The sequence below is a fragment of the Oncorhynchus tshawytscha genome, linkage group LG07, assembly GCF_018296145.1.
Source record: "Oncorhynchus tshawytscha isolate Ot180627B linkage group LG07, Otsh_v2.0, whole genome shotgun sequence".
Classification (NCBI taxonomy): domain Eukaryota; kingdom Metazoa; phylum Chordata; class Actinopteri; order Salmoniformes; family Salmonidae; genus Oncorhynchus; species Oncorhynchus tshawytscha.
In genome coordinates, this window is record NC_056435.1 from 42,179,106 (window position 1) to 42,198,885 (window position 19,780).

General features: G+C 44.1%; 2 protein-coding genes across 2 annotated transcripts in view; one reads left to right on the forward strand and one right to left on the reverse strand.

Annotated features, from left to right (window-relative positions):
- Positions 1-958: 958 nt before the first annotated feature.
- Positions 959-6,494, forward strand: si:ch211-112f3.4 (EF-hand and coiled-coil domain-containing protein 1). Its single transcript, XM_024427204.2, has 7 exons — positions 959-2,021; positions 2,235-2,715; positions 2,814-2,948; positions 4,123-4,326; positions 4,442-4,598; positions 5,060-5,185; positions 5,370-6,494. Exons 1-7 carry the CDS (start codon positions 1,421-1,423, stop codon positions 5,682-5,684), a joined length of 2,019 nt encoding a protein of 672 aa, XP_024282972.1. The 5' UTR covers positions 959-1,420; the 3' UTR covers positions 5,685-6,494.
- Positions 6,495-6,955: 461 nt separating this feature from the next.
- LOC112254532 (solute carrier family 41 member 1) overlaps positions 6,956-19,780 on the reverse strand; it is a 44,445-nt gene continuing 31,620 nt past the window's right edge. Inside the window, exons 4-11 of the mRNA XM_024427205.2 lie at positions 16,756-16,827; positions 15,924-16,068; positions 14,178-14,324; positions 13,304-13,451; positions 12,356-12,435; positions 10,953-11,087; positions 10,728-10,876; positions 6,956-10,659 (exon numbers count right to left, since the gene is read on the reverse strand). Of these exons, the coding sequence (XP_024282973.1) occupies positions 10,474-10,659; positions 10,728-10,876; positions 10,953-11,087; positions 12,356-12,435; positions 13,304-13,451; positions 14,178-14,324; positions 15,924-16,068; positions 16,756-16,827 (1,062 nt within the window). The 3' untranslated portion in view covers positions 6,956-10,473. The remainder of the gene's footprint in view (positions 10,660-10,727; positions 10,877-10,952; positions 11,088-12,355; positions 12,436-13,303; positions 13,452-14,177; positions 14,325-15,923; positions 16,069-16,755; positions 16,828-19,780) is intronic.

Consider the following 19,780-nt stretch of genomic DNA (forward strand, 5'->3'; position numbering starts at 1 on the left):
ATCATGCCCATAGGGGCACAGGGGCTCGTGCCCCCTCTGATTTTTCCTGTTTAAAAATGTTGTTGTTGTTTCTCTGTAATGCTACTAGCCACCTCACAATTTTATGAAGTTGGTTTTAGCCCAGATAGGTTCCCAATCTCCCAACCTCATAAGTAACTACTACGAACCTTTTACAAAGATTTTAGCAGAGATGCAGGGAAGCACATTTAATTGATTTAATAAGAACCATCAGTCAGGAGGACAACTCAAGAGGTATATTTAGACATGCAGAAAAATATACATATACAGTACCAGTCAAAAGTTTGGACACATCTACTCATTCAAGCGCTTTCTTTATTTTTACTATTTTCTACATTGTAGAAGACATCAAAACTATGAAATAACACATATGGAATCATGTAGAAACCAAAAAAAGTGTTAAACAAATCAAAATAAATGGTATATTTGAGATTCTTCAAAGTAGCCACCCTTTGCCTTGATGACAGCTTTGCACACTCTTGGCATTCTCTCAACCAGCTTCATGAGTACAGTAGGTCACCTAGAATGCATTTCAATGTGCCTTGTTAAAAGTTAATTTGTGGAATTTCTTTCCTTCTTAATGCGTTTGAGCCAATCAGTTGTGCTGTGACAAGGCAGGGGTAGTATACAGAAGACAGACCTATTTGGTAAAAGTCCATTTGTGTTATAGTTTTGGAAAAAATGTCTTCACTAATATTCTACAATGTAGAAAATAGTAAAATAATGAAAAACCCTTGAATGAGTAGGTGTGTCCAAAATGTTGACTGGTACTAATAATATATATAAATATATATATATATATATATTTTTCTCCATAGTATTAAGCCTAATGAGTATAGCTCTAATTGCAGAAAAAAGCTGTTTCAGGTGTTTGAAAAAAGAAAAAAAATCTCAACTTTAAGGAAGGGGGTACCCCCCCAGCCACCCACACCTACTTTGTGTCCCTTCAAATTGCTGGGTGCATGACGCCAATGCGCACACACACAGACAGTATACACACACAGTTAGCTCTGCGCGGGTGGAGCCTAATCGTGTCTTGTAGGATTTCACCGTCCGAGTCCTGGCGTGCACAACACAACACACACACTTTGCTATTGAGGGAGATACAAGTCTTCACGCAATGTGAAGACACAACTTGGATGCTAAAGATCTAATATACGACGAAACGTTAGAGCATTATAAGTGCTACGTGAGGTCGATGGTGTATTTTAATCTTATTAGATATACCTGCGTTTTAGTGGAAAGTTTGGGATCTCTCGCTCTAAGTGAATGAACTGGGAAAGCACTGTATTACAACTTGGATGAACAGGTTCTCTCCTCGCGCCCCGGGACATGTTTTAGCGGTGTTGGGTAGGGAATTATTTTATCACATAATTAGGTGGCAAAACACCTCGTCCCCACCATGAAGCGCTCAAGAGGTACAGTAGCGACGCCATCTTTCCAGTCCTCTCCAAGGGCTGCGCGGCAGAGCGAGTGGCTGCGGAGCGCTCTGGCCCACCATCACTGCCCCGACCCCGGCGTGGAGAACGAAATAGTGGTCCTGGCCACGGGGATTGACCAGTACCTCCAGGAGGTGTTTCACCACTTGGTTTACCCCAAACAAGACGACGTGGTCTCGGCAGAGGATTTCACTGTGCTTTGCTCAGTGCTGGGGCTTACCGGAGAGGAAAGTGAGACAAGGGATGGAGAGAAGGAAGAGGAGGGAGATGATGAGGAGGGTCAAGGTATTTGCTCGGGGCTCCCTCGCGAGCTGGCCTTTAGGGACTTCCATTCGCGGCTATGCGGTTATTTCCGCGTCCGAGAGCGCGATGCAACTGGGGTCATGCGCCTCCCAGTTACAGAGGAGACCGAGCACATTGAGCGCGAGATCCGGCTTCGGTGGCCGCGGGTCAGGCGACGGAAATGTGTCAGTTTCGACCTCACAAGAGAACAAACCGGGAGGAGGCCCGCGCCCAAAGCGCACAACCGTGAAACGGGTTCATCAGAACTACATCATAAAACAGGTAAGCAATTGGCTATAGCATATGAACTGGACTCTAAAATGTCTGAACTGTTATGGTTGCAGGTTCAAACTGCTGTGCTCCAGCTGCCCTCACCCCTCAATTGCTACACTGTCTGCTGAGCTCACTCATTAGGAAGGATTCATCATGTGTTATCTCCAATTGAGGATACTAACACCATTCCTTATGGACAATCCTCATCTCTCCCACCTCTAGGCCAGACAGAAACCGAGTGTGCGGCTCTGAGGGAGCTGGTTGAGGACCTGCGCTCTGCTCTACAGGGCAGCGATGCTCGCTGCCTGGCTCTGGAAGTTGCATTACAACGACAGAGGGGCCCAGCCAGGCTTACCATGCACCACTCCAATGTAGCGACTTCAAACACACATACACCCTCAAACGTACCAATTCCAAATGCCCAGGGACGCAAGAGGGGTGCACCTAACCCCCCAAAAGAAGGGATCCCAAATCCCCAGGGCCGAGGGTGCGGGGTGGGGGAAGAGAGGGTAGCAGGGAGACGGGGCTCCAAAGACCCTATCCTCAGGGAGCTGCAGCTGATTCGCTCCTCACGTGACGGACAGCTGGAGGAGGCAATCAGGTTCAACCAGCGGCTGGAGGAGGAGCTTGGCTGGGCATATGGTGAGGCTCGCAGGCTGGAGGGGGTGGAGTCTCGCCTACGGCAGGAGAATGCTGAGATCAGGTTGGTTTTGGTTGACTGAGTTGTTTGTTGATTGGTTGATTGATTAATGGAATGGCTGGTTGATTGGTTTGTTGACTGACTGATTGTTTGATTGACAGGCGGAGAACAGAAGAGGCGAGGGAGGCTCTCAGAGAGGGTCTCAAGAAGGTGAGACTGATCCAGAAACAGGCTCAGAACGTCCCTCAGCTCCAGAGCAGAGTCACACAGCTGGAAACAGACATTCAAGAGTACAGGTAGATTATACAACACCCCCGTCCCCAAGTCTAGGCATGGAGGTCCACCACACTGGCACATAGGGGGCTGAATAAATGGGATTATGTTTGGTTAATATTGAACTCTATAACAGCAACAACATAGCAACAACCCAGCATATGTTCTGTCCTCTACACTGCTGATACAGTATATTAACCACATAAACGGCAAAGTATTATAAATTGAGGACACATTTATGACTGTTGAAATGTAAGGTAGTCATTAGTGGGGTAAGTCATTGGCCCTGCCTCTCTGGTAGTGGTATCTGCAATGGTTTAACAGCTTGGCTGACAGTGAAGCTGTAATGCTCTCACCACAAAACATAAGAGACCTTTACTACTGTAGTGTACACACTCACCAGCAACGCACACATACATGAACGTGCAAAAACATAGTGACTGTCGTGAAGAGGGCACGACAAAGCCTATTCCCCCTCAGGAAACTAAAAAGGGTCCTGAGATCCTCAAAAGGTTCTACAGCTGCAACGTTGAGAGCATCCTGACCGGTTGCATCACTGCCTGGTACGGAAACTGCTCGGTCTCCGACCGCAAGGCACTACAGAGGGTAGTGCATACGGCCAGTACATCACTGGGGCTAAGCTGCCTGCCATCCAGGACCTCTACACCAGGCGGTGTCAGAGGAAGGCCCTGAAAATTGTCAAATACCCCAGCCACCCCAGTCATAGACTGTTCTCTCTACACGGTACCGGAGTGCCAAATCTAGGACACAAAGGCTTCTCAACAGTTTTTACCCCCAAACCATAAGACTCCTGAACAGGTAACCAAATGGTTACCCGGACTATTTGCATTGTGTGCCTCCCCCCAACCCCTCTTTTACACTACTGCTACTCTGTTTATCATATATGCATAGTCACTTTAACCATATCTACATGTACATACTACCTCAATCAGACTGACTAACCGGTGTCTGTATATAGCCATGCTACTGTTATTTTCAAATGTCTTTCTACTGTTGTTTTATTTCTTTACTTACACACACACACACACACACACACACCTTTTTCTTTCGCACTATTGGTTAGAGCCTGTAAGTAAGCATTTCACTATAAGGTCTACACCTGTTGTATTCTGTGCATGTGACAAATAAACTTTGATTTGATTTGACTCATACTGTGCCTAACCTTTGACCTCTCAGATCACAGTGCACCTGCAGAGGAAGGCACGCCTCACCGCCTCGAGAGCCCATGGACGACACCTGCCTCCAGCGAGCGGTGGAGGGGAGAGCTGCCTCCGACGAGGAAGAGGAAGAGAGGGAGAGGAAGGAGGAGAAGGAGGAAGGACAGTGCTGCCTTTTGGAGGTGAAAAGGCTCATCAACAGACTGCACAACTGTGGTAAAGGGTGAGTGCAACACACACACACACACACACACACACACACACACACACACACACACACACACACACACACACACACACACACACACACCTGTAGCTGACTCTCTTCTCCTCTCCAGGTGTCAGAATACAACAGCCCACCACTTGCTACTCTCCCAGAACCTCCTCCTTGACAACCAGAACAATCTCCATGGCAATGACCTCCTCATGATCCCCAGGGGGTGGGGCCGCAGAGGTCACACTTATCAGGAGGAGAGGGAGACCGAGTTAGAGAAGGTGAGAGAGAACTAGAGGGGTTCTTAGGGCCAATTCCATTTTTATTTAGCTCCCTCCAAAGAGAAAGAAAAAAAGTAAGACTTGGAATTGATCCTGGAACATATAGAGAACTAGTGGCCAGTGGGAGGCAGTTATAGAAACATTTCCTTGTTTACCATATCTGATGTATGCAGCAGATGGTGTCTGTGAGAGTACTTTAGATACAACAAATACTGTTTGAGCTCTATTCAAGCAGACTAATGGAAGCCTGTCTGGCACAGCTCACTATCCATTTTGTTATTGTGTATATATTATTATTTCTTCATTGACTGACTTCTGCTTTTTCTTTCTCTCTCTCAATTCCATTCAATTTGCTTTATTTGCATGATGTCAAAATGTACATATACTGCCAAAGCTTACTTTGGAGATTTACAATATTATCGTTCTCTCGCTCTCGCTCTCCCGCGCACGTGCACTGTCAGAGGCATGAGGAGGTGGAGGGGTTGAGGTTGGAGGTTCAGATGGTGGAGACCGAGAGGGTACGTCTGTCACTCTTGGAGGAGAAACTGACAGACACACTAACACTGCTACTGCAGCTACGCATCAAGGTACACATATACTGTATACACAAGCAAGAACAGTAAACACACAGGTTCTCGGAACATTCTGATTGTTTGTTATACCAGCCTTTCTAGTTTTGTAGTGCCACCTAGTGGTATAGTGTGTGTAAAGACCTGTGTATGAGTCGAGCCTTTCCCACCCTGACATTTCTCTCTGATCCTCTCTGGGCAGGGTGTCTCTCATAGGTCTCTGGGGAAGATGCTGATGGACACTCTGGATGTCTGCAGAAAGAGTGGACATAGCCCATCCCATGTGCTGCAGGTGGTCAATTCCTTCTGTGCCCAGCTTTCGTCCAATGAGCTGCTGCGAGATGGGGTAGGAGTGGGAGGGGAAGGTGGCGGGGTAGGTGGAGAGGCACAAGTATCTGTGTCTACAAGCCAGAGACCCTCAAGCACCGCCAACCCCCCTGCTCATCTCCTGTTTGGGCAACACACAACCCTCTCTTCTCACCAAACTCCCCAACTCCCCTCCATGAACAGTACATAACTGGTTTACAGCTACAGTACTCCTAAACCTCCTTCTGATTATGCTACAATACCACTTCCTCTTGTATACCACGTCCTCTTGTATACCACGTCCTCTTATAAAGGGAAAGGTAAAGGGGGGTACCTCGTCAGTTGTCCAACGGGATGCATTCAACTGAAATGTTTCTTCCACATTTAACCCAACCCCTCTGAATCAGAGAGGTGCGGGGGGCTGCTTTAAACGACATCCACGTCTTCGGCATATACCACTTCCTCAGGAGTAGGCCTAGCTATGACTGTGTATATGAGAGGAAGATACTACAGGTTCATCTCTGTTGCTCTGCGGCTATAACAGTCTCTGTCTGTGTACTGCTATATGTACACAGCAGATTTAGCCTTTCACCTCTGTATATATATTCTGTTGTGTTTGTTACTAACATGGCACTTATGACACAATCATGATTATTTATGCAAATGTATATATTCATATTTATACTAATGGGACAAGTTTGATTAGCTATGTATTATGTTTTTGTCTTTCTGTGTCATTTGACATGTTTTGTTAGTTTAGTTTAAAGGTTTGTAGAGGAGCACACTAGTGTGATGACTATGTATGTATGTCTTCTCATTGTACCTTAGATACACTGCTTACTCTACATCAGGTACTGTACTTTATACTCTATTCATTATTTATCAAATCTCTCATTGAGATGACATCTTTTCACATGAGGGACCCGGGAGACCTGATTTATAAACATGTAACATTCTAATTATTGCAGTTATTGTAGAGGACAATTAATACATTAATTAATAAAACCTCATAAAATGTGCATATAGTAGTATACTATGTGTTTTTCTTCTCTATACAAATGCATATCTACTGTGGTTGATTATGGGGACTCACAACAGGTGTCTTCACAACATTCAGCTGCTACATTGTACTTAGTGCTCAATGTGAGCTCAGAGCTCAGACATTTCTATCTCTCATATGACTGTGAGAACCAGGACTCAGGGTGTATGTGTGTCTTTGTTTGTGAAACAGCTGAAAGCACCAAACGTGAGTGTGTCAGCGAAAGAGAGAGGTATAAAGCTACTCTGACCTTTGTATGATATCTGAGCAAGGCCACTCATTGCCCCATGTGCATGATACATTGTATCCTCAGAAAGGCATAACCGCACCTGACACACACACACATACTTGACGTCCAGCTCTTAGGTTCTCTTAATTCAGGTATAGCCCCCCCATACAATCACACACAGAGTGACTCACAGAAGACTACAGCAATACAGAAGAGTGGTACAAAATAATATAGTCCTTTATTTCCAGCAATTTATAAAGTCCTGCAGATTGTGAACCCCACTACAGTTACAGGGTTACAGAGGGGGACAGCAGGGGGAGCACACAGTTCCAAATAAAGTGTATGCGTGTGTGTTTGTGTGTAACCAATATATCTGTATGGACATTTTGTGCTAGTAGTGTGTGTGTGTGTGTGTGTGTCTGGGAGGTGAGGGTTGAGGAATGTGGTTATAGAGAAATAATCCATCTGTTATACCTCTGTGTTGTCTGACCACTAGTCTGTTCGAGTCAGAGCCTTCTGTTTACAATAATCAACAATTCATTTATGTTCTCAATTGAAGGTTCTGGCCTTAGTGATTCCCAAACACTGCAGCCATTGCAACCATGCAGGCTCTCTCATAGACTATTTATTCATTCATTACATTACAACATCAAATCAAGGTATGTCAGTTATTAATAAAAGCTAATTAGAGAGATTCTACTCTGTGGTGAGCCTAGCTCCTGATTGGTTAAGGCCTTCTATGTTTGGGTCCCTGCCCGAGGGCAAGGGATGTAAGGTGTGTGAGGTTCATCAGATATTAGGCACCCACACTGTTGTTTGTTAGCCTAGGCGCTAATCTACCGCAGCAGCGCTGAAGCTCTACTGGCTGGATACAACCCAAAAAAGGATGAACAAAAAAATAAAATGAGAAACAATTACAAAAACAGCGACAGAACCAAGACAAAATTAAATGAAAAATAAACACCTTATTTATAGAATAAATATAGTATATACAATTTGCTTTGTGTGCATCTAAAAATAAATAGACAAAGCATTCCTTCCCCTGAAGAAGACTTCACAACCTCTTATCCGTACTGGGGCAGAACGATGGCACAGGTTCAGTAAGACAGCAGAGAGAACCCAGGTTCTAGATCCAGGGTTCCGCCTCAAGAATACAGAGGACAGGTTTTAGAATAGAATTTTGGATACAGGCTCTAGAATCCAGAAGGTATGTAATTCTATCATGGACACAGATTCTAGAATCAAGAAAATACAAATTCTAGAATCTAGAAAACACAGGTTCTACATTAGAATCTTGGATACAGGTTCTATAATCTAGATGAAGCTAATAGTGAACAGCCTCTATCACTATCAGCACTGTCTCATATTCACTCATATGACAATGTTGCACTCTGGTGCCTGTGTGTGTATATTACAGTACTTTCCAACAGTGACACTAAACCCCACTGGGGCTCTCAATCATAAACATGACATAATCATTCTCTAACACATAAGATCACAGAAGGATTAAGAAAAATTATGAACTTAAAGAATACATCTAATAACGGACACAACTTCCACTTTGTAAATTGTGTCAAACCTAAGAAGGATACATTATCTTTTGAAGAGAAGGAAACTTAACTCATAATGCACACGTTTTGCATATTCATGTTATGTGCCCTGCACATGCACTCTGCTGGCCCCTTAAAACAACATATAAATTGAACACCAGATAACAAAGCATCAGATGATAACACATGCATTTCACCATCAAGCTGGGCTCTGCTGCTTACGAGAATTAGAGTGTCTATACTGACAGTATGTAAAGGTGGGTAGGATAGGAGGCCATTTTGAAGCATGGCGTCTGTGGCAGATATTGTAGGTCAGCTGCACAGTGTGTATGTACAATGCACAACAGACAGTAAGGAAGTGTGGTAGTCAGCATGGACAGGCCTTGAGTTGCTTCAACTCAAGAAGATCGCTGATGTTGTTTGTACCATTTGAGAAAGCTTGAGAGAGCGAGAGACAGAAAGAGCAAGCGAGATGTTTGCATGATATTCCTAAGCAGGCAATATTGGTTTGACAATTCCTCCCTCAACATCCTGTCTTTCCTCACTAACTAATGAAGCCCATTAAAGCCTTCTAATCAGAACACACCAAACAGGTCTTGTCACTACAGCATTAGGCAGCAGCGTGATCAAGTGGATAACTTTCCCCACCCTTTAACATATGCTCCTAAGTCCTTGCACTAGATAGAGGCCATTCCAGGTGACATCCTGTCTCAATAAGTGCTCTGTCCCTACCCTCTCTGACCCCCCTCTGGCCTCCCAGTAAAGCCACTCTAACCTCAGTGAATCCAGCGATAAGCAGAGTTTTGTGTGTGTGTGTAACCAACAGGCTGCCACAAACAGATGGCCAGCCTGACAAACAAAGCACAATTTTCTGTCTAAGTGTTTGTGTGAAAACAAAGAAGAAACAAATGTAATTGAAGAAATGTCACAATCGTAGCCCTTTAGGAGGATTCAGGGTACAACAAGGGGGTGTTGAAACCTTGCTATTGAGCGTTGAGGCCTCAAGGACCACTAAGGACATGGTTGGCAAGAATTGGGGTAGACTTTAATTTAAAAAACAACCCTCCAACTGAGTGTGAAACATAATGTGGCACCTGACCGTACGATCTGGCAACTCCTTGGTGGTGATCTATGAAGCATAATGTGGCACCTGACCGTACGATCTGGCACCTCCTTGTTGACCTATGAAACATAATGTGGTACCTGACAGTACGATCTGGCACCTCCTTGGTGACCTATGAAACATAATGTGGTACCTGAAAGTACGATCTGGCACCTCCTTGGTGACCTATGAAACATAATGTGGTACCTGACAGTACGATCTGGCACCTCCTTGGTGACCTATGAAACATAATGTGGCACCTGACTGTACCATCTGGCAGGATCTATGTCCATGGACTAGGTTGAGGTTGCCTCTTACCACTGATACAGGGTCAGTTATGTTTTCATCCCTCCCCAATGGTTAAGGTTAGGATTTGGAGAGGGTAAACTGATTCTAGATCTGTGCTTAAGGGCAACTTAAATCTTCCTGTTTCTTTTCCGGTTAGTGTTCAGTCATCCTTTAACAGGGTTGGGGGGTTGTTATCTAAGCAGATTCAGGTCTTTACATTCTGGTCCGGGCCCCTGTGGAGCTGCCCCCACTGAATCACTACTCTCAAGGCAAGGCAAATTGGAAGGGTCCCTTAAAAATGTATTAATCTCTTTATACGTATAGCACTTGGTGATTAAGCATTCTAGGCTTGTGTGAGTTTTTTTTGCTGTCTGTCTGTCTTCATTTCAAGTCTTTAAGATTGAGCTCATCTTTACAAATGTGACTGGCCCAAGGGAGAATGTCCCCATTGAAAATAATGAGGATTCACCCACCCAATGGTAAAACAGATATAGATTCTTCTCAAATTCACTATTAACAATAATAATCATAATCATTGTCATCGTAATAACAATAAAAACAATAGTAGTAAAACTCTTATTTAGTCAAATAAAGAAAAAATGGCATAGTCTGTGACCCAGGGGGAGGGGTTTGGGGGGAGATTGGAGGTCAAGGGGTCAGGGTTGAGGTCTGGGTCTGAAAGTGATTCAGTTGTTCCGATGTCCAGAGGGAGATACTGTACAGTTCAGTTGTTCAGGTTGTTTCCGATGAGCCCGAATTGATGCTGTGTATGTATGCTGTCCAGGTGCGTGTTCAGTCACCCACGTCAGTGTCTCTGTCTCCAATGAGCCAGAGGACATGGAAGCAGAGGGCCAGGAAGCCGGTCCCCAGCAGATCTCCCAGGGCCGTCAAGTAAGGAATAGAGAAGTTATCAGGGTTCATCCCCCTACTCCACATCCAGTGGACCATCCAGTCAGCCAGGTACAACAGGATCAACACCTAGAGACAGAGAGGGTGAGTGGTGAGGGGGGGTGAAGGTGTGTGGGGGTGTGAGTGTGTGTGGGTACCTGCAGTAATGCAGCAGCCATGTAGAAGGCTATGAAGATGGATGTTAGCGTGGTGTGTCCTCCCTGCATGGAGTTGATGGTGTAGAGGAAGACCAGGTGACCTGGAGCAACCAGGAGGAAGAGCACCCGTGCTGAACGAGAGTTCACATCTGGGAAAGAGAGAGAAATCAATTAAGTCAATGTCAGTCAATATTGTACCTTTTTATGAAACTAATCAATACTCACTGGAACCAAAGAAGGAAGTGCAGGGGGTGGGGCATTTCCTGGGGTTGGGGTCAGGGTCTCCCATGGGGATACCATTCATGTGCAGATAGGTGGAGATTCTACTGGCCTGCACCGCTACCAGGTTACCTCCCACACCTGGCATACACACAATACAGCACACATATGAGACAGACATAGTGTACAGTGCATTCGGGAAAGTATTCAGACCTTGATTTTCTCCACATTTTGTTACGTTAGAGCCTTATTCAAAAATGGATTAAATAAAACATTTCCTCATCAATCTACACACAATACCCCATAATGACAAAGTGAAAGGTAACAAGCCTATCTCTGACCTTTTTAACCCGTTTCTCCTCTCTCACGCTCTTCTAAATTGACATCAACAACATAGCTCAGGCAGCAGAAAGCTCTCTCATCCATTTATATGCAGTTGATACAGTCTTATACTCAGCTGGCCCCTCCCCGGATGTTGTGTTAAACACTCTACAACAAAACATTCTTAGTGTCCAACAAGCTTTCTCTGCCCTTAACCTTGTTCTAAACACCTCTAAAACATGCTATGTTGTTGTCTTAGGTCTCTCTTTATGTAGTGTTGTGTTGTCTCTCTTGTAGTGATGTGTGTTTTGTTCTATATTTTAATTTAAATTATTTTTAATCCCACCCCCCATCCCCGCAGGAGGCTTTTGCCTTTTGGTAGTCCGTCATTTTAAATAAGAATTTGTTCTTAACTGACTAGCCTAGTTACAGTAAATAAAGGTCAAATAAAAACATCCTTGATGAAAACCTGCTCCAGAGCACTAAGGACCTCAGACTGGGGGGAAGGTTCAGCTTCCAACAGGACAACGACCCTAAGCACACAGCCAAGACAACACAGGAGTGGCTTCTGGACAATTTTCAGAATGTCCTTGAGTGGCCCAGCCAAAGCCCGGACATGAACCCGATCGAACATCTCTGGAGAGACCTGAAAATACATGTCCAGCGACGCTCCCCATCCAACCTGACAGAGCTTGAGAGGATCTGCAGAGAAGAATAGGAGAAACTCCCCAAATACAGGTGTGCCAAGCATGTAGCGTCATACCCAAGAAGACTCGAGGCTGCAATCGCTGCCAAAGGTGCTTCAACAACGTACTGAGTAAAGGTTCTGAATACTTATGTAAATGTCATATCAGTTTTTTGTTTAAAAAAAATAAAATTATAGAAACCGTTTTTTTGCTTTGTCATTATGGGGTATTGTCTGTAGATTGATGAGGATTATTATTTTTTAAATCAATTTTAGAGTAAGGATGTAACATAACAAAATGTGGAAAAAGTCAAGGGGTCTAAATACTTTCCAAATTCACTGTATCAGTGGTTGTGTATCAGTGGTTGTGTGCAGAGTATTCAGTGCCAGGAGAGAGTCTTACCGTTGATAACAGGAGTGAAGACAGCCATGCCAGCGAAGTTGGGGTTGGACACGGTCTTATCTAGGATCAGACCCCCAACACTGAGTAGAGCACAGAGGAAGGGAGGTGAAACACAAGACAGACACAGGTGAGAGATGAGAGGTAGGTGAAACAGGTAGGAGAACAGAGACACAGATGAGAGGTAGGTGAGACAGGTAGGAGAACAGAGACACAGATGAGAGGTAGGTGAAACAGGTAGGAGAACAGTGACTCAGATGAGAGGAAGTGAAACATGTAGGAGAACAGAGACACAGATGAGAGGTAGGTGAAACAGGTAGGAGAACAGAGACACAGATGAGAGAGAGAGGTGAAACATGTAGGAGAACAGAGACACAGATGAGAGAGAGGTGAAACAGGTAGGAGAACAGAGACACAGATGAGAGAGAGAGAGGTGAAACAGGTAGAAGAAGAGTGACTCAGATGAGAGGAAGTGAAACATGTAGGAGAACAGAGACACAGATGAGAGGTAGGTGAAACAGGTAGGAGAACAGTGACTCAGATGAGAGGAAGTGAAACATGTAGGAGAACAGAGACACAGATGAGAGGTAGGTAAAACAGGTAGGAGAACAGTGACTCAGATGAGAGGAAGTGAAACATGTAGGAGAACAGAGACACAGATGAGAGAGAGGTGAAACAGGTAGGAGAAGAGTGACTCAGATGAGAGTAAGGTGAGACAGGTAAGAGAACAGAGACACAGATGAGAGGTAGGTGAAACAGGTAGGAGAACAGTGACTCTGATGAGAGGAAGTGAAACATGTAGGAGAACAGAGACACAGATGAGAGGTAGGTGAAACAGGTAGGAGAACAGTGACTCAGATGAGAGTAAGGTGAGACAGGTAAGAGAACAGTGACATAGATGAGAGGAAGGTGAGACACAGGTGAGAGAGAGGAGAGACATAGGTCTTGCACCTGCTGATTGCCATGGCAATGATGACAGGTTCCCAGCCTGAGTAGAGCACCTCTCTGGTGGAGGGGATCCTCCGAGCGATCAGCACCCACAGAGGGGTCAGCGCCACAAACACAGCACACACCAACGGGTTGGCATAGTCGTTAAACTCTATAAGAAAACACACACAGGAGTCAGCATCCTTGTTACGCTACACACACACACACTTCATCAGCTCAATATAAAAACGGTACCAACGCATGGTACTCAACGCTGTTTGTGAATAGGAAATGTGTTATTACTCTTCCAACATGAGTGTTTCCATCTTTTTATATGTGATGGTGAGGTCAATGAGGTGTGGTGTGAAAAACATGTTATTCTGCATCACATGTCACAGGGTTTGTTGACAGTGAAAACACTATCACTGAACTAACAGTAGATGGCATAGTTGTGGGGTCACACACTCAGACATACACACATTCCGTACCACTGTGAGGTTAGTGGTGGAATCAAACCTCAAGTAGGCCTATGTTGAAATAAGATCCCTTCTATTAGTGTCAAGCCAGGAAGGGTCGAGTTAAAGTGTTTCCATTGGGACTTTTACTGCCTGAAAAGGCCGTTCAGATACTCAGCCACACTCACACCCTGGGGTGAGACAGATAAGTATAATGCATAAGTATAACGCAGAGTGGGTGTTGGTGAGATGTGTGTATGTGAATGATAAGTGTGTCTGAGTGTGTCTGTATCCCAAGCATGTACTATGTGTTCTATTTAGTTCTGTGATCTCAAGTGTCCATCTGTGTGCGTGTGTGTGTGTGTGTGTGTGTGTGTGTGTGTGTGTGTGTGTGTGTGTGTGTGTGTGTGTGTGTGTGTGTGTGTGTGTGTGCGTGCGCGTACCCAGCTCCTTGTACAGTCCTGTGCTGATGCCAGCCAGCAGAGAGAGGGTGATCAGATCTCCCAGACTGGCAGCGATGGGCGTGGCCACATTGTCAGGGTTGATGCCCACCTTCCTGGATGCAATGATTACACCAATCATAATGATCCCTGCAGACAGAAGGAGGGGCTTAATGTTAAACACACCAATAATAATCAGCTTTATGGAAATATGTAACATGTTCATTTGATCACAGTTTAATCAGTGTTAACTTCTTTGGGGTAGGGGGCAGTATTTTCACGTTTGGATGAAAAGCGTGCCCAGAGTAAACTGCCTGCTACTCAGGCCCAGATGCTAGGATATGCATATTATTAGTCGAATTGGATAGAAAAAACTCTGAAGTTTCTAAAACTGTTTGAATGATGTCTGTGAGTATAACAGAACTCATATGGCAGGAGAAAAAATCCAACCAGGAAGTGGGAAATCTGAGGTTTGTAGGTTTTCAAGTCTTAGCCTATCCAATATAGTGTCTGTGGGGTCATATTGCACTTCCTAAGGCTTCCACTAGATGTCAACAGTCTTTAGAACCTTGTTTCAGGCTTCTACTGTGAGGTGGGAGCGAATGAGAGCTTATTGAGTCATGGGTCTGCCAGAAGGCCATGTGCTCAGTCAGGCGTGCGTCCGTTCCCTTTAATTTCTAAAGACAAAGGAATTCTTTGGTTGAAACATTATTGAAGATTTATGATAAAAACATCCTAAAGATTGATTAAATACATCGTTTGACATGTTTCTACGAACTGTAATATAACTTTTTTGACTTTGTCTGGACCTAGTGCCTGCGCATTTGGATTACTGTACTAAATGCACTAACAAAAAGAAGGTATTTGGACATAAATTAAGGACTTTATTGAACAAAACTAACATTTATTGTGGAACTGGGATTCCTGGGAGTGCATTCTGATGAAGATCATCAAAGGTAAGTGAATATTTATAATGCTATTTCTGACTTTTGTTGACTCCATAACATGGCGGGTATCTGTATTGCTTATTTGGTCTCTGAGCGCTGGACTCAGGTTATTCCATGGTGTGCTTTTTCCATAAAGCTTTTTCAAAATCTGACACAGCAGTTGCATTAAGGGGAAGTATATCTTTAATTCCATGCATAACAGTTGTATTTTCATCAAGATTTATGATGAGTATTTCTGTAATTTGACGTGGCTCTCTGCACTTTCACAGGATGTTTTGGAGGCAAAACATAACAACGAGCCAATGTAAACAGAGATTTTTGGATATAAATATGAACTTTATCAAACAAAACATACATGTATTGTGTAACATGAAGTCCTATGAGTGCCATCTGATGAAGATCATCAAATGTTAGGGATTAATTTTCTCTATTTCTGCTTTTTGTGACTCCTCTCTATGGCTGGAAAAATGGCTGTGTTTTTTTGTGACAAGGTACTGACCTAACATAATCGCATGGTATGCTTTTGTCGTAAAGCCTTTTTGAAATAGGACACTGTGGTGGGATTAACAACAAGTTTATCTTTAAAATGGTGTATAATACATGTATGTTTGAGGAATTTTAATTATGAGATTTCTGTTGTTTGAATTTGGCGCCCTGCACTTTCACTGGATGTTGGTTAGGTGGGACATTCCACGTACCCTAGAGAGGTTAAATCGTATCTGGGGTTACTATGTGCATATGAACAATTACAGTCTGAAAAATGTTTACAGTATTATTTATATAGTTATTCTTCTAGTGGTACCTAGTATCAGAGAAGCGATGAATGCGGTTGCCACACTGGAGGCACACAACAGGATAGCATGTCCCAGTCTAAAGTTCCCTTCTGGGATCCAGCCAAAGATCACCGCGGCGATGGACGCCAGGAACCCTACTACCGTGGCCTGGACCTGGGAGAAGGCAGAGAGAGAGGGGGTACTGTAAACTATACTGTACGTGTGTGTCACTGTAGTAAAGGTCTCCTCGACCTGAGGAGGCTTAGTGTGTGTGAGTGAGTACTGTAACCCCCTGGTGAGCTGACCCAGCACACAGTGACCCCCTCTAGCAGGTTATGTGACTGACGGGGATCCAAAGTGCTGGGATTAGGGGGCTTCCAGGAACCAGTCCAATATTACACATAAGAGCACTTGTACATCTGACTGTGTCCAGTTCTGGTAACAAAATGTCACCTTACCAGGACCGTGATTGGACTTATTTTGTGATTTTTTATGTCGGTGTTCCATCATTCCATGCACATGTTTTGTTTCAGAATGTGTTGAATGGTTTTCTGTTTCACAGTGTTCCATGCAGGTGTGGTGGGATGTTATAGAGTGTTCCATGTGCAAAAGGAATGCACACCTGTTTAGGCTGGCTAGCGGAGTAGAACATTTGAAAAAGAAAAGGAGAACCGCACACTCTAGGAGCTCAGATGCAATGATGTAATAACCTAATGACCAACGTTTCAACAGACAGGCTGTATTCATCAAGATATAATGATGAAGACAGTTTGTCTGTCGAAACGTTGGTTATTAGGATATTAAATGATCTGAGGTCCTAGAGTGTGCGGCTCTCCTTTTCTTTCATAGAGTGTTCCTTACCTGGATGAGGGCGAGGTTTCCAACGATCATCTTCCACATGTCCTTGGCTGAGTCCATCTGACCAATATTAGCCTGCAGAGAGAGACGCAGGAGACCGTAAGAGAACGCAACACAACTATAACACAGATTACCATGAGACCAAGACCACAGCACTCAACTATGTCTGACTGGCCACGGTTTGAAAAAGGAAAAGTAACCAGAATCATGATGTTTCAAAAGCTGAGAATCTGTACAATTGAGTATGTATACATGTACATGAAAACGTGTGTGTGTGCACGCTGTGTCATAGGCCCTAGATTCTGTCAGAATAATTAGGGTTCAATTCTCAAAGAAGCTCTGACTCCTCGACCCTGCGGCCGACTCCACTTATCTCATCTCTCTGTACACACACACACACACACACACACACACACACACACACACACACACACACACACACACACACACACACACACGTCTCTCTCATTCATGCTCAAGCATCAAGTGGCTGTCCAACAGAGGCACAGTGTGTGTCAGAGGCTATGAGCCTAATGACCACTCTGCTCAGAGTCGTGTGTGTGTGTCTGTATCTGTGTCAGTCAGGTAGGAAAGTTGAAAGAGGAAGGGTGAGCCTTCAGGGGCCGTGTTTCAAACCCATGTGTACAGAGAGAGATGAGTGGAGTCGGCTGCATGGTGGATAAGGGGGCGCAAGGCAGGGAGATAAGAGACAGGGCAGGTCACACTACACTACACACACCAGCCACCCAAACAATAAAGAAACCATACGCTCACACAAACACACACACACCACTGACGGCGTGATGACGGTAGCAAGGGCTCAGCCAGAGTCGGCCAGAATAGGCCACAATGTCACGTAAGCTTTAGCCTTGGTTGTTTTTCGGTTGGTGTGTGTTTTCCCAGCTGTTGAAGGCTATGAGCTGGTGGTGAAATAAGGCCGTGTCTTAGGGTTTAGTGTGTGACAGTAAATGACGGTAGCTAGCTACCCCGCTATCTTTTTGTTAGCCTAGCACTCATCCCTCTTTTAGGCTTAGAGAGAAAGAGAGCAGGAATAGCAGATATTACGTTTATTATGAACATTTACATTAAACCATGCCAATAATGGATGTCAGAGAGTAGCCTACAGTAGGCTGGCTCTAGACACTGTGGTAGCTAATGCGGTATTGTCAGCCTGCCGTCATCCACTAAATATGATTATTCCAATAGTCAATTAGGCTCAAATGCAAGGATCACAGAGAGTTACAGAAAACAACTGTTTGTAGAAAGGAGAGAGAGAGAGTGTGAGTTTAGCCCAGAATCTCCTCAACCCCTAAACAAAAACAACCATTTTCAGCAGATCAAAATAAGAAAGAAGACAGAGATGTGGTCATGTGGATGGCATTCTGCCTCAGCCGCTGGGATCAACCATTTTTTGATAGGCTCATTAGGAAACTTACAGTGATCTTAATCTGTTGATAATTAGTTATTCCGTGGAAAGAAATGTGGCCGACTGGAGCCAGCCAAGATCCTCCAAGAAAAACAATAACTCTAGGTGGAACGGGAGTAGGCTAATGTCACACCAAACAAATGACATACACAGTTCATCTGCCAGATCATACACGCTCAAGATACCTGGCTGCCACCAAGTCGCAACAGCAAGGATAGCAGTAAAGTTTGCTACATAAAAAATGCATCCACCCTTCCTCCTTCCAGTCTTGGAATGGGGGTTACCCAACATAGCAATATCTGGGAGTCCTACACTCAATTCACCTGCATCACAACTCAAAAGTCAGGACAGGAAAGAACTGGAAAAGCTTATCACATTCTGCTGTGTTTGTCAGGCTGTTTTCCCACAAGCCAGTGGAAGGAATGTACTAATTTTAGTTACTACATATTTCTAGGAATACATTCTTAGAAAAAAGGGTTTCCAAAATGGTTATTTGGCTGTCCCCAAATAACCCTTTATGGTTCCAGGTAGAACCCTTTTGGGTTCCATGTAGAACCCTCTGTGGAAAGAGTTCTACATCTAACCCAAAAGGGTACTTACTGGAACCAAAAAGGGTTCTTTAAAGGGTTCTCCCACGGCCGGCTATAGCCTTTTGGGCTAGAGCTTTTAGGCCCCCCACCTTGCGGCAAAACATTTTAGTGGCCCCCCTCTTGATGGTGGAGAGAAATGTATTTTTTTCAAGGTTAATTTCCTGCAATTCTACACATTTTGCCATGGGGCGTAGAGAAAATGTTGCAGTTTTAAAGCAATTTTTATGCTCTCCTACTCATTTTGCCATGGGGCAGAGAATTTTTTTTTTGCAATTGCAAATTTGCACTTCCTGCAATTCTACACATTTTGTAATGACTAATGCCATGTTATATCATATCTGAATGACTAACAAAATCAATGGGGGCCCACTGGAGGTCAAGGCCCCTGGGCACGTTCCCTGCATGCCCGGTCGGTATTCGGCCATGATTCATTAATTTAGCTGGACCTTCACACTTAGACTTTTCGCAAAATACCCTGGGCTACACATATTACTGCAATGTAAAGTTGCGAACTTGTCACGTCTCGACCGCTACCTCGCACAACACTCGCCCGACAGTTGCCCCCCTTTAAGCAGCAAAGTGTAAGCAGAATTGTTTCGTTAAGCCAACACTCTTACAGTAAAAATTGTAATAGCAGAGCAATGTTTTTTAAAAAGCTGAAATGTACAGACATTTGACTTATATTTGAAACTTGTTTTAGGGAATTACCTGTAATTGTAGTAACAGCCTGTTGCATTCTGAGATTATCACCGTAGTTTAAAATCTAAACATTTTTATTTGCTTGACTGTATTGAGCCACCAGGCAAGAAGCAACTCCCAAGGGAATTATCAATGTTTTCAGTCTCTATTTGCTTTTACCTCATACAATGACTTCTATGATATTGATACAAAATTGAGCTGTGGACCAGGAATGTTGCATTGCCAGCCACAACGAAAGGTAAGGCAATGATTTAGTGTAAATTCAAAAGTATATATCTCTTTCGCCACACCACTCCTCAGACTCTCCTTCATC